Source organism: Echinops telfairi, unplaced genomic scaffold (assembly GCF_000313985.2).
Source record: "Echinops telfairi isolate 266 unplaced genomic scaffold, ASM31398v2 ScPeMD7_6273;HRSCAF=7185, whole genome shotgun sequence".
In the NCBI taxonomy this organism is placed as follows: domain Eukaryota; kingdom Metazoa; phylum Chordata; class Mammalia; order Afrosoricida; family Tenrecidae; genus Echinops; species Echinops telfairi.
The window spans coordinates 2,208,552-2,223,438 of record NW_022110173.1 but is presented as its reverse complement, the minus strand read 5'-3'; the positions used below and the strand labels follow the sequence as shown (position 1 = coordinate 2,223,438).

The 14,887-nt window shown below is 39.2% G+C and overlaps 1 protein-coding gene across 9 annotated transcripts in view; it reads right to left on the bottom strand.

The window, feature by feature from the left end:
- The window catches only part of ERC1 (ELKS/RAB6-interacting/CAST family member 1), a 482,416-nt gene that overhangs the window by 229,292 nt on the left and 238,237 nt on the right, over positions 1-14,887 (bottom strand). For 6 of the 9 annotated variants that reach the window (XM_045295888.1, XM_004710293.2, XM_045295889.1 and 3 more), the window contains one exon: positions 1,289-1,420. The exons of the other annotated variants lie outside the window; for them this stretch is intronic. In XM_045295888.1, the coding sequence (XP_045151823.1) occupies positions 1,289-1,420 (132 nt within the window). The remainder of the gene's footprint in view (positions 1-1,288; positions 1,421-14,887) is intronic. 9 annotated transcript variants of the gene reach the window in all.

Sequence of the window (14,887 nt, the reverse complement as noted above, 5' to 3'; positions counted from 1 at the left end):
TCTCCCCACCTTGGAACGATCTCGCCCTCCCTTCTCTGAAGTTCTCCCACACAGCTACACCTCAAACCACATCCATTGCTGTGGAGACCATTCCAATCAAGGGCCCTGGAGGGCGGAGGAGAACTGCTCCCGATGGTTTCCGAGGCTGGAAATCTTGATGGGAGCAGACTGCCGGTCTTTCTCCTGCATAATGGCCCACTGCTCCCCCAGGGCTTATTTTCCATGCTTCCCCCGCCCCACTATATTTAATTGTACGTAAAGATGAGGAAAAAACAAACAACAACAAAAAAAGCACCCCCAAAAACTCAATCTTAAGTTTCCTAATAAATGTCAGTTTGTCTTTTTGTACTTGACATCAAATGAACCATCTATTTGCATCTAACACAGCTATGAAGGGAATCCTTGTGGTACACATTATCTTTGTCTGACTTGAAAATGTACCATTCTTTCTTAGTATTCAAAGGAGCCCTGGTGGTGAAGTGGGTTTGTGTTGGGCTGCTAACCACAAGGTCAGCTGTCCACAAGCACCCACTGCTGCACACCTCTCATATTCTATTCACATCTCTATTCTACCTTCAAACAAGATCTTTTCTTAAAAGAAACTAAAACACCTACTTCACCCATTTCAAATCAACTCTAGCTAAAAATATGTAAGAAGTGTATATATCACAAATAGCAGTAACTCTGGAACATTCCGGTGTCACGTTATCTATATCCTTATCCTTGCTATTAACCTTGATTCCTTATAGCCTTAATTGTCCTTTTTTAAAAGGTGGTGTATAAAAATAATGAAACTACTTTCTACTAGAAATGAACATCTTTGAGCCAGGAATGTTTACACTTTTTCATTCAATTTAAAGTCAGGGCTGTGCCCAGACTTGTATCAAGCAGACATGTTTCACTTCAGTAGACACATGATCATAATAACCTGGTATCCTCACATCAATTCCAAACATAGTGATTTTTTAGGACAGAGTACAATTGTTCCACGGGCCTTTCGAGGTGAGATCAATGCTTAACCCATTGTGCGCCTTGAGCATATGTTACAAAGTATATGTATGAAACCAGCTCTAAGTTATTAATGCCGACATCTTCTGAAACATGAGTCAGTTATGAGTCTCATGCAACTGTATTTCTATTTTTATTAAAATCAAAATACTTACACTTGGTGAAATGCCTTGGCACCCCCTATAAATTTACACTATATCGAGTTTCCCTATGCCAGACTGGTTTGTTTTTACCTCTTGTTTACCCAGCATGGTCACCAGCAACTATGTAAAATCCAGACCTGTTTCTCAGCATTGGTCCTGGCAGATTCCTCTTGTGCGAGCACCATTTCCCGCTCAGCAGTTATCTGCACGCTTTCTCTTAGTGCTTCCTCCAGCTCTTCAATCCTGTCGTCCTTCTTACGTAGATTGTCCTGGAAAGCGATGGGTAGACGACTTAGTCAATCCACGGAGAGCCCGTTTACCAAGAAAGGTCCATTTTCTTACTAAATGTTCTTCCTTTCAGAAGTTAGGAAAGGTAAAAGAGAGACCTTCAAAGAGGAAAGAATAAAACAAGGAAAGAAAAAGTGTACAGGAAGTTGCAGCAGCGTTATTATTGAGAGCAGAAAGTCAAGTTAGTGAAGCAAGACAGCTTTGTGATAGAAGGAATAAAATTTTGCAATAGACAGCGTAAGTAGCAAGGGAGAGATTATGGAACACACACAAAACTGTTTTTGAGCCGCTTTCTTAATTGGTGCTGAAAGTCAGCTTTGATGAAGCCTCCGTCAGTATTCAGACTGAAACCAAAGTCAAACCTAGATGACAGAGTAAACAGCATGACCTTTTACGTTATAGATTCTTCATCCGAATGCTGGCCAGTGGATTTCTTTTTCCAAGAAATGAAACAGAAGGTGATGTGTGTCTTAATGATTTCAAGAAATTGAAGTCTTTCCTTAATCTCATACAAGAACACTAAAAATGATAGCTGAATCCAAGTGGCTGGTTTGACTAAGGATGAACAATTTAATTATCCATACCAGTCTAATTGACCCTGATGTTTTTCTTCATAGAAGTTTAAAAAATATGGGATATTGAACATGGCTTTCTGTCTGAAAGACAAACAAAATCCTGGAAGACTTTAAGGGAGCATATGACAGGAGAGACCTTTAATAAGAACAAAGTCAATTTCAAGTAGGATGAAGAACTGGATTAAATGGATCTTTTTTTTTTTTAATTAATTAATTAATTTTCTTTAACATTTTATTAGGGGCTCATACAACTGTTATCCCAATCCATACACACATCAATTGTGTAAAGCGCATTTGTACATCGTTTCTCAAAACATTTTCTCTCCATTTAAACCCACGACATTAGGTCCTCATTTTTCCCCTCCCACCCCGCTCCCCCCTCCCGCATGAGCCCTTGATAGTTTATAAATGGGTATTTTGTCATATCTTGCCCTGTCCGACGTCTCCCTTCATCCACTTTTTGGTTGTCTGTCCCCCAGGGAGGAGGTCACACACAGTTCCATGTAATCGGTTCCCTCTTTCCTACCCATTCTCCCTTTACCCTCCCTGTGTTGCCACTCACACCACTGGTCCTATAGGGCTCATCCGTCCTGGATTCCCTGTATTTTCAGTTCCTATCTGTACCAGTGTACCTCCTCTGGTCTAGCCAGTCTTGCAAGATAGAATTCGAGTCATGGTAGTGGGAGCGGGGAGGAAACCTTTAGGAACTAGAGGAAGATTGTTTTTTCTCATCATTGTTACATCGCACCCTGACTGGCTCATCTCCTCCCCGAGATCCCTCTGCAAGGGGATCTCCAGTGGTCTACTAATGGGCTTTGGATCTCCACTCCGCACTCCCCCCATCATTCACTATGGTAAGATTTTTTGTTCTGATGATGCCTTACACCTGATCCCTTCGACACCTTGTGGTTGCATAGGCTGGTGTGCTTCTTCCATGTGGGCTTTGTTGCTTCTGAGCTTGATGGCTGCTTGATTACCTTCAAGCCTTTAAGACCCCAGACACTATACTTTTTGATAGCCGGGCACCATCAGCTTTCTTTGCCACATTTGCTTATGCACCCATTTGTCTTCAGTGATCCGTTCGACACCCCGTGATCACACAGGTTGATATGTTGTTCCATGTGGGCTTTGTTGCTTCTGAGCTAGATGGCCGCTTGTTTACCTTCAAGCTTTTAAGACCCCAGACGCTATATCTTTTGATAGCCGGGCACCATCAGCTTTCTTCACCACATTTGCTTATTCACCCGCTTTGTCTTCAGTGGTTGTGTCAGGAAGGTGAGCATCATAGAATGCCAATTTACTAGAAGAAAGTATTCTTGTGTTGAGGGAGTACTTGAGTGGAGGCTAAATGGATCTTTCTAAGCACTGTCTCTTTAAATTATTGTAAAAACATAATCAAGAATAATGTCCCAGCTTTTTTCATACTAAAGATAAAAACAAGGGTAACTAAACTTTCAACTTTCAGAATTTTACTATGAGCAAAGGACTTTTGTCTTATATCTCTGGCTCTCTCATTTCATTATATTGCAGTTAAGTTTTATTACCTGCATAGTAAATGAAAGCCATTTGAAAACTTGAACCTCAAGGATCTAGAACTCGTAATTTGTCAGAGATGAGTCAGGTTTTTCTCTCCCAACTTTGGATAAACAGCATTTAATATTTAGCATTCTTCCTAATAAGGATATAAATAGTTGCCTCTCTCGTTTGCCTCAATTAAAAATGACTTAGAAAAAGAATGTTCACATTTTGATGATGCAGGTATTATCCCTTTAAAAACCAGGAAAGTGTTCATTCTTCACAGAGATCATGTTATAATACACTCTGATCTAGCCCTTTAAGTGAGGATCTGCTTCATGCAGGGCCATTTTGCTAGACAAAAAAAAATGCTCTCTGTCAAAATCTTAATGCTTCCAGTTGACTTGCCAAGGGCTGCAGAGTACAGTGAAGGTTTCTACAACAGATGCTGAGCAGAAAGCCAAGGAATGATGCCAGTAAAAACAGGGCCTCAGCGATTTCTTCTAACTCCAAGACAACAAAATACAACAAAAGGATTATAAGGAGAGTGGCAGTTGGGAGGATAAGCTCACTCAGCCTTCTCAAATCCTCTAATGAATGACAATATTTGTAGTAACATGGAATTCTAAAGTACAATCGCTTTGTTTTAAACAAAAAGAAGCACTGTGTTAGCTGGTTGTGAATGGCTCAGTATTATGTTTTGTCCGGTCTAGCATTATCTTTCCCTCTGGAGCTGTCTTCTGGGTGCCTCTGGAGAGGCTTCTGTTGTCCTAACCCAAAACTTTGGTTGCAGTGCAGATGAAACAGTTATTCCAAATAACTTCCCAGGGATCGACCTCAGACAGACAAGTTTACTGCTTCCATTCCTACATGCAAGTACAATACCTTTTCAAATTTATCAGTAATTAAAAAAAAAAACTTTTACAAGAGGATGATTGGCAATTTGTTATCATGTGGAAGATCAGTGCACGTTTTCAAAACGAAGGCTACCTCCACAACTAATGACAAACCTGAGTACACCAGGTGAGCCCAGGGGGCAAGTCCATTTCATGAAAAATATGTACTGGCTATAATGATAAAGCCTGTCTTAAAAATCTTTCTATGGTAAGGAGTAAGAATAAGAGCCAAGAGGAATTACACATAAAATGAGAGGACTGTAAATAATCATATTTGTGATATTATAAATTGCATAACATTTCAATCTGAAAAACAAAGTCGGAACCATTAGCTCTAGGAAAATTCTATTTAATCAGGGCAGTCACACGAGAATGTACGATTCACACGAGAATGTAAGATAGCAAATACCCCCATCACTTTCATCAGAAAAACCATCTAATCTGTAAAATTTGTTTCCAATTTTGTTTTTGCAATTTTAGTGGTAGGTTAGTGCTAGCTAAGGGTGACCAAGGAAGTTTCCTTTGTATTAACCTACACTTTGGATCCCTTATTAAAAAAGAAAAAGATAGCATAAGAAGCAAACAGATCTAGAAACCATGGTCTCTCAAACACACTACCAGGTCACATTTATAATTATTCTTTGTTGTCCGAGTACTTTCAATGAAGATTAAAAATACAGTATTCTGTATTAATATGCACACTATGAGTTCTCTATTCAAAACAAAGCACACATTTAAAACCTTAAAAGCCTTTAGCAAGGACAAAAGTGGTCACCTACAGAGGATCAAAAATCAAAAGGATTAGAGTGATTTAGAGATTTCAATGGCAACATGGGAAACTAGAAGACAAAAGAGGAATGCCTCTGAAACTCAAAGGGAAAATGCTATCCAAAGTATGAGTCAAGGATGCGGCTCAAGGGTAGGCTCAAAAATTGTCCTTTACATCGCAGAGACTCTCGGGAGCAAACAGGGACATGTTCTATAAGAATGAAGTAAAGCTAGAAAAAGGAAAGCCTTAGATGCAGAGAGAAGGGCTGTGCCACCCAGGAGTGGGGAAGGCATCTTGCGGGTGACATCAAGCAAAGAAGATAAGAGAGAGGAGATGATGGAAAGAAACACAAGAAAATGGCTTCCAGTGGAAGTCTGATTAGACATACGTCGAGGGCAGTCTAGAGGGTGATGGGGAGGAATTCTGCACCGCTCCAGCAACACATTTGGGAAAAAACAGGTGATGAATGTGCAAATAACAAACTAAGCAAAATACTCATGGTAATTATTACTACCCAGAAAAATGAAAAGAAATTGTAATTAGAATACTCTGTGCCTCAGGTACAATAATATAAACATTGATAAAACTATCTTAAGAAGATGGAAATGGAGAAATGTACACGGCGGTTTGTAAAAAGCTGATTTCTCACTGTCTGACTTTCATCAATAGATAATGCCCAGATAGGAAAACGATAAAACAACAATATAGGAAAGCCATTTAGAAAGTTGAAATCAATGTACAAGAAAGCACCACAAGGGCTGTCTCAGGGAACAGGAGCCAGCGTTAGATAAGATGAGTTACCCAGCCCACACTCCAGCTGCTCACCTCGAGTCAATTTCTACTCATGGCAAACCCAAGGGTTTTCAGTGACACTCAGCCAGATTCTGTACGTCTAACTTTTCAGAAGTAGATCACCAGGTCTTTCTTCCAAGGAGCCTCTGGGTAGACTCCAGCCTCCATCTTTTGGGTAGGGACTGAGCATGGTAGTCATCTGCACCACACCAAGGCTTCTAAGAGGAAGATCCCAGTCAAGCAAACCCACTGCCATCACGGTGATTCCAACTCACAGTGACCCGATACAGCAGCAGTTCTCAATCTGTCAGTCGGGACCCCTTTGGGGTGTGGGTGTGTGTGTGTCGAATGACCCTTTCACAGGGGTTGCCTGATTCATAACAGTAGCAAAATTACAGTGATGAAGTAAGTAGCAATGAAAATAATTTTATCGTTGGGGAGTCACCACAACATGAGGAACTGTATTAAAGGGTCACGGCATTAGGAAGGTTGAGAAACCACTGCTCTACAGGGTTTCTGAGAATGTCCATTTTTGTGGGAACAGAGCGCCTCATCTTTCTCCTGCCGAACAGCTGGGGTGTTTGAGCCAAGGACCTTGTTTTGAGCAGCCCAGTGTTTATCCCACAGCACCATCGGGGCTCCTAACAGTGAGACAGGTGACTATTAACAAATGGGGTGATTATTTCAGATGCTGATGCTCTAAGCATATGAGTTAAAAATGTATTATGGGGGGAAAAGGGGTGAACTTACAAAACCAGAAACAACTTTCAACTCTTTTCCCTTTTGAGGCCATTGCTGAAGGAGTAGCAGCCAAAATGAAATTCAATCCCTTTGCGACTTCCGACTGGGACAAAACACGGAAAAGGCATTGCAATGCACCTTCCCGCATTGCCAGGAAAATTATGTCTTCCCCTCTTTCCAGGGAACGGAGACAGATATACAATGCTTGATCCATGCTCATCTGGAAGGAGGATGGAGTTCAGGTTGTGCGACGACACTACAAAGGTCAGTAAAATGGCAAAGCAATACGTCATCTACAGTGGACGGTGCAGCGAGATCAATCAAAGGGCACCACTGTCCACGTGGGCCTTCCCCCCAGCAAGGCAGTTACAGGAGGCTCCAACTGGACAGAGACTGCAAAAAGCTCCACCAACAGAAAGTCAAGTGTCTCCAAGTAGGGAAGGGAAAGGGCACAAGAGGGAGAATCACCTGAGACGCGAGAGTCCGATGGTCCACCACACGGCTTTCATTCCAACTGCACGTTTGAGGGAAAGAAGAAAAACGAGCAAGGAAGTCTAGGCAAGCAGAGTTCCAGACCATGCTAATGAAAGGAAGACAGCTGATGGAAACACAGCGGTGTGAAGTGTTGTTACCTTTCAGCTTTTAATTCAAAAGTCCTGTGAATGTCTCCATGGAACTAATTTGTAAGAATGGTGTCAAAATTATGCTGAGAAGTTCTTTTCAAATCTTTCAAATTAGGGGTAACCCCAATTTGGACACTTTTTAAAAAGGGGCTTTTAAAATATGATACAATCAACCTGGTGGTTATTTTGATCCTGAAGAGTCCTAAAGCTTAAATAACCCAAATGGCACATGTCCGAAACGAGACAAAACCCAGAGTTTACAAAACTGTTCCCGATCCCTTTCCCTGTGCAAACTGTTTCCTCCCCACCCACCCTCTTAACTGCCCCCAAAAGGCTTTTATCTTACTCTGGTAATAAAATTTGACAGAATTCAATTAGCAAAAAAGAATTCAAGTGGCAAAAACAACACAAAACAAACTTGCATGCCTAAATTGACATAAACGGTGTTATTTTTATTTGAAGCGTGAGGAAAACTTATCTGTTCCACGCACGTCCAAACTTTGAGAGATGAAGCAACGGTTACCACCACCTTCCTTGAAGAAGTAAGAGCCAGTAGATGTCAGCTGATGAAGGACTGTTCTTGCTACAGACTAGATAAAAAGGGCTGAGATCCCGGCTGGTGCAGCTAAGCCTGAATCCCAGGCTTGCTGGTGCCCAGAATAATGAGATCAAATAAGATACAGTCTCAGGCCCCGAACATCCCTTTTTATTTCTAAATACTATTTTCTCTTTCGAAAAAAGTCTACATTCACCAGTATTCAGGGTAAACCATGAGGCAGTGACCACTATGAGTCTGTGATCTTGGTGAATTTGACACAGAACCTCTGATATGCTTAATCTAGTCTATGCTTGAGATAAGGGGAGGTTTGAAAGGTCTAAAGTACCTGAGAAGTAGGAGGTTGATTTATGGAACTATATGTAGCTAAGAGATTAAAGTCTAGGTGAGACACGTCCCATCTGGGTTTGAGGAAAGCATTCCTGTTGTTTACATGCATACCTGACTTACTGCTGGCTTAAAGCCTTCATTTCTCCAGCTAAAAATCTATCTGGGGTGCCCAAGATAATAGCTGCTAGCCAAATGTGGCGACTGAAGACTTATGTGCCCAGTACAAATGATACAGTTATAAATACATACGAGGTTTCTAAAGTATAAAAAAGAATGCAAAATAGTTCAAATAATGAGGTTGCATAGATTTTGAAATGATATTCTAAATATATTGGATTTAGTAAACTATATTAAAATTAGTTTCACTTGGTTATATTGTATTTTCATTGCACTGCCTAGAGAAACTTTATATTCAAAATGTATCTATTAAAGGCTACACAACAGTTGAAGTCTTAGATAACTGCGTGGCTCTTAGCTTGTGTCCCATTAGTATACCAATATGAGACACCAAGGTGATAGATAGTACTTTTGACACATAGCCGGAAGTTCTACCCGTCCTCAGCAATGAAAATTACTACAGTACTAACATTAAGAAAATAAATTTGAATAGCATTTACTCTTTTGCCGACAAAGAGAATCAAACTGTGGATCTAGGAGGAAAAAAAAAATCCACATATATAGCAAATCACTCTAATACCTATGACAAAGTACTGGTGTTAGTTGTTTTTGTTAGATAACAAATTACCTCCAAATTTAGCAGTCTAAACTGCCTGTGAACTTTGAGAATCTCAGTCTCTGTGGGGTAGGAATTCAAATCCAGCCTAGTCACACAGTGCTGATCCTGAGGTCTCCCGTGGAACTGTGGTCAGGATATCAGCCAGGCTGCAAACCTCTGAAGTCCTGAGTAGGGCTAGAAGATCCACTTTCATTTACCTGGTTGACAAGATGGTGCCAGCTATTGGCAAGAGGCCTCTGGCGAATCAAGGGCTGTCTGACTGCTGTTATAACATGGCAGCTAGCACGTGTTCCAAAAGAGAAAGACAGAAGCAGAAATGTCTTTTATGATCCAGCTTCAGAAATCACACACCATCACTTCTGCTGTCTTCTATTGTTCACACAGACTATCACCAGTCTACAACCCTCCTGTCAGCTGTACTGTGGTGTCCTTACGTGTTGCCATGATGTTCAATGCTGTCACCAGTATTTCAAATATTCATAGGGTCACCTACAGTAGATAGGTTTCAGTAGAGCTTTTAGACTAAGGCAGACTGAGAAGAAAGGCCTGGAGATCTAACTTTAAAAATTAGTCACTGGAAATCTTAGGGATCACAGCAGAACATTAAAATCATTCAACATGCCATAATTCAATTACCAACTGCTCAGACCCTTAGTGGGGCAAAAACTGAAGCACTTATGAAATCAATTTTCAGAAAAGAAAACTAGCCTAATTCAGAGACAAAATCTGGGTACTCACCAACTACTTTTACTATAAAAGAAATGCTTTGGGTTAAACGCAAAAGATAATTCAAATCTCCATTCTCCTTAAAGCCCGTGAAACATTTTCCCCCACGTTAGAGTGGAGTTTGGCTATAACTTCCATATTAAAAACTTAAATCAGGGTCAGGGGAGGGGGAAAAGAGGAGCTGATACAAAGGGCTCAAGTAGAAAGAAAACGTTCTGGAAATGTTGATGGCAACACATGAACAAATGTGCTTGAACAACTGATGTATGGATTGTTAGAAGCGCTGTAAGATCCCCCAAATGATTTACTAAAAATTTTACAACTAAAACCATTTAGACCAGGAATAAATATATACGCTAAAATCAAAACACATCAGATGCAGAAATAAAAACATATATACACACAATCATGCTTTACCTAAATAAGCAACTTTTATAGACCATCTAGAACACATATTCTGTATAGACTGGTCAGGTTCTTGTCTTGAAAATTCTGGGCACCAGAAACATGGGCAAGGGCATGGAGTTGACTTAATTTTAGAGGACACAGTCTCTGTAGCTATGGAATGCATACAAACTGGACAGGCACATATTTTCAGTCTTTACCACAATTGTCAAAGATGATCTTTTACTGAAAGGAATCAACAAGGACTGCGGTCCACAGGAAGTTGCCCTGTGCTTTTGAGGTCCTGGTGAAGGAATGATGCCAGCCTGCTTCTGCTCCATTTGAGAAGTAAAGAGAATCTTTTTGGAAACTTCACCTTTCAGAGGCACACCAACAAGTTCCCACAACAGCACACAGGGAAAGGTTATAGCACTCATCTTACTGAGCTGAGATACAGTAGTATACTTTTAAGACTTTCAGTCCCAAATATATCCTTAATTACATTTCATTTTATGGGGGCTACTCTTCGAATTAGCTCAAAGGACATAGACAAGTGCACCCCTAGAATAGGGCTACTCTTCACTGTAAAAAATGACCTCTGAGTTCACACACTGGATCAATCCAACATTCTCACAGAGTTCTTCAGGCAGTCACAGAAAGGGTCACGGGATTAAAGATGTGGAGGACAAGTGTAGCTAAGGACTATTGTGGATAAAGGCTCTGCTGGGCAAAACACTGAAAATGTCCATTAGTAAATATGAGAGACACTGGTGAAAGGGAACTTCATAAATCAAGATTATTAACACAGTATGAAATATGAGACTGATTTTTTCCTAAGAAAAATGCAGAAATCATCAGATTCTCATTTAAAATATACTTTATCACCAAAATCAACATGCCAAAGGTACTATATATTCATTATATGAAAGTTGGAAAACTCAGAAGAGGAGAACAAAGACCATTATCCCACACTCAAAGATAACTGCTATGTATTACTTTGCTGTTCTTTTTTTCAACTTTATTTTACAGTTTGCTTATTTGTTTTCTCTAACTGTAATTGTGCTATAAAGCAACAGATTTTAAAGACACTGTAACATTTTTTCCCCCAAAGATCTACATATAACCTCCTCCCTGAGGGATGAACAACAGAAAAAGTGGGTGAAGAGAGACCCTGGACAGTGTTAAGATATGACAAAATAATAATAATTTATAAATTATCAAGGGTTCATGAGGGAGGGAGGAGCGAGGAGGGAGTGGGGAGTGGAAAAAAGGAGGAGCTGATACCAAGGGCTTAAGTGGAGAGCAAATGTTTTGAGAATGATGAGGACAACAAATGCACATATGTGCCTGACACAATGGATGGATGGATGGATGGATGGATGGATGGATGGATGGATGGATGGATTGTGATAAGAGTTGTATGAGCCCCAAATAAAATGATTTTTAAAAATCCCAAAGAAATATATTAAAAAAAAAAATCAGGGGTGAAAAGGGAAGCAGAGAGAGGGGAAACATTTCCATGAGCAATAATTTTACTATTCCTTTATAATACTGCCTTCTCTTTTATTTAAAAGAGTACCTTTAACTTTTACCAGCAAAATATTAATTTGAATACAATTAATGTTTTAGCCCCACCCCCCCTTGGACAAATCTTATTTATTTGTCCTCTACAAAAAGCTGTTAACTGTTCTTTGGTAGTCTGCAAAGTTTCAGAACCTATAGCTACTCTTGCATTGCTAAAATTAAGTATAACCCTGAATTGTAAATAGGACCCATGCTATTTGTTTAGTACATCTATACCACACACAACCATGTGCAATAGTAAAAAACGTACCTATCAAATGCATTAAGCTCATGAAAACATAAGAATTCAGTAAACATTTATATTGTCACAATAATGTATAAGGCATTCTGTTCTTGTAATGACTCTCCTCAGGAACTTGAAAAGGAGTTGGTTTCATGATTACATAGATATATCAAAATGTGTAAATAGTGTAATTTAAATATGTACAGGTTATTGTATACCTTAAAAGCACGGTTTTTAAAAAAGGTGAATGTGCCCAAACGTTAATTCTCTGGAGCTGAAGACCATCAATCCTGTCTAATGAGAGGAACCATTGAGTGAAACCAAAGCTGCTAGGCAAGGCTGACCCCTAACAGCACAGGTACCTATTTTGGAAGGTGGTCTTTCAACTACTGAACAGACACTAGTCATAAATTTCATTGGCTATCACCTGTAATTGAATTTTTACCAGAGGGAAGAGTATTTACAGAGCATATTTCAAATATTGAAACATACCATAAAAATTTTTTGAGAGCTTTTTTGATTTTTTTTTTAACTACAGTTTGAGCCGAAAGCTTTAAAACACCGGGCACCTGCCCACAATCTAAGTAGGTCCTTCACCTGAAGGAGGAACAGACTTTTCATGTTTAATTTCATCCGCTTTCCAGGGGATTGCAAATAATAGATTTTCTTATCCCCATGATCAACTTGGAAATGAAGGTAAGTACTTATAATTTCAAAAAGGAAAAATATCTCTATTACAAAGTAAGAAACTTTACAAAGTAGATCAAAATTTCATGTAAAGCACAAATTATTCTGCTCTAAGAGGCTATGCCTAAATATATGTAAAGCTGTTTTCTCTCTTTCTATTGTTTTCCCTTTCTTTGAACTTTCTTCTTAATGTTTGCAGTCTCAGGAGAGCTGTCTCAAAGGGCAGCAGCAAGCTGTCAGCAGCCCCATTAATCTCTCTGACAGTTTTCCACCAAGGCTGAACTCCAGATACTTTATTACAAATATACTAAAAACAAAGCCCTAATACTTATCCAGACACCATGTTACAAATAAACTAAACACAAAGCCCTAACCCACCAGTGCTAGGAGCCCCCTTTCACTCTAGACTTTTCAGTGCCTTACTAGAATGCACTTAAAACTCATGGCTTTGTCATATTTAAGTTCAAAGATTTATAAATTCAAAGAGATATAGGCAAATATACCCAACTAAGGGAAGATGGGACTTCCTTTCATGAAATGCATATGTGAGACTCTTCAAAAGTAACCTACGAGATCTTAGAGTACTTATTAGGATGCTGAATGTAGTAGTATCATCATTCAAGATTTTCTCTCTTTTTAATTTATAATAACAAAATTTAATTCTTAAAAACTTTTACTAAAACATAGGTACATTGCCCACCTTAAAAAATTTTTCTAAAAAAAAAAAAGTTCTAAAAGGTAGAAAATAAAAAAATTTAAAATAGCCCTTAACCATATGGCTCATCAGGAAAGGAAATAAAAAACATCACACAGAGAAATTATGAAGTCATGCATAGAAACATATAAAGTTTACATAATTAAACATACAGGTTGGAGAAACTATGTATAACAAAAAAACTAAAATATGGAAGAGGTTCACAAGCCAAGACTTTAAACCAAAATCTTTAGATGGCAAAATTGAAAATCTATAGAAAAAAAGTTCTGAAGAGGTAGAAAAGCACTGGTTAGGAACCAAACCAACTTACTGCCACTCACTCATAGAGACCCCTGTGGTTTCCAAGACGGTAACAGTTTATGGAAGGAGAAAGCCCAGACTGCTGATTTTGAACTGCCAACTGTGTGGACAGCAGCTCAACGTGTAACCACTACATCACGAGGGCTCTTCCTTCAGAGATTAGGAAAGCAGTAATAAATCATGTTTAAAGATTACTGACACTATCAACTATCCTCGAATACAGCAGGTATGAGTATCTCACCTCAGTAGGAGCTTAGAGAAACACTTGAAAGGTTTGGTTGATAGGAGATTCCAACAGCCAGGGTTAGATGCTTATGATTGAGAGTTCTTGACATCTATTGTCAAAATACTCATTGCCATCAAGTTGATTCTGAGAACAGTAACTCCCTAGGACAGGGGAGAATTGCCCTTGTGGGTTTCCAAAACTGTGACTCTTTAGGAGAGTAGAAAGCCTAGTCATCCTTGGAGCACTGGGTGGTATCAAACTGCTGACCTTTCGGATAGCAGCCCAATACTACATCTATTCGTACTATTAAATCAATTAACACTGATGGAGAACCAATTAAAACCAAGTGCAAAGATATAATCCCAAAACTCAAACATAAGGGGGAAATACTCAGACAATTAGTATACAAGATAAAACAAATCAAAAAGAACAAACTCACTGCCATTGAGCTGATGCCAACTCATAGTGAGCCTGAAAGTCAGAACACAATTGCCCTTTTGAGTTTTCGAGACACTAACTTTTAAAGGGAGCAGCTGGTTTTGAACTACCTATTTGGTTATTAGCAGCCCAATGAACAACCACTACCAGGGCTCCTACACAAAACAGGCAAGCTAAAAATCAGCCCCCACATCAAAGTGAACAAATTTCTGTGAAAGTACAACAGAGGGCTGTACTTAATTGTGAGGATTTAGAGAGGAAGTATTTGAGCTGGACCTTAAACTATGAGTACATATTCAATAGTAGGTGTTTCCCAACCCCCAAATCACCATCAGTCAAATTAGCTGAGATTGTATTTTCAAATAATGTTTCTAAGAGGCTCCTATTGCTGGGATTCTCATTTTACTTCACCATATAGCAATTAGTTATGAATTGTACTTTAGCACATCATCCTTTGACATGTCCACTACACACGCAAACAACTACTACAATAAACATATTATCTGTTTGGGGAATTATTATTATTTTTAAAAATCATTTTATTAGGGGCTCATACAACTCTTATCACAATCCATCCATACATCAATTGTATAAAGCACATTTGTGCATTCATTGCCCTCATCATTCTCAAA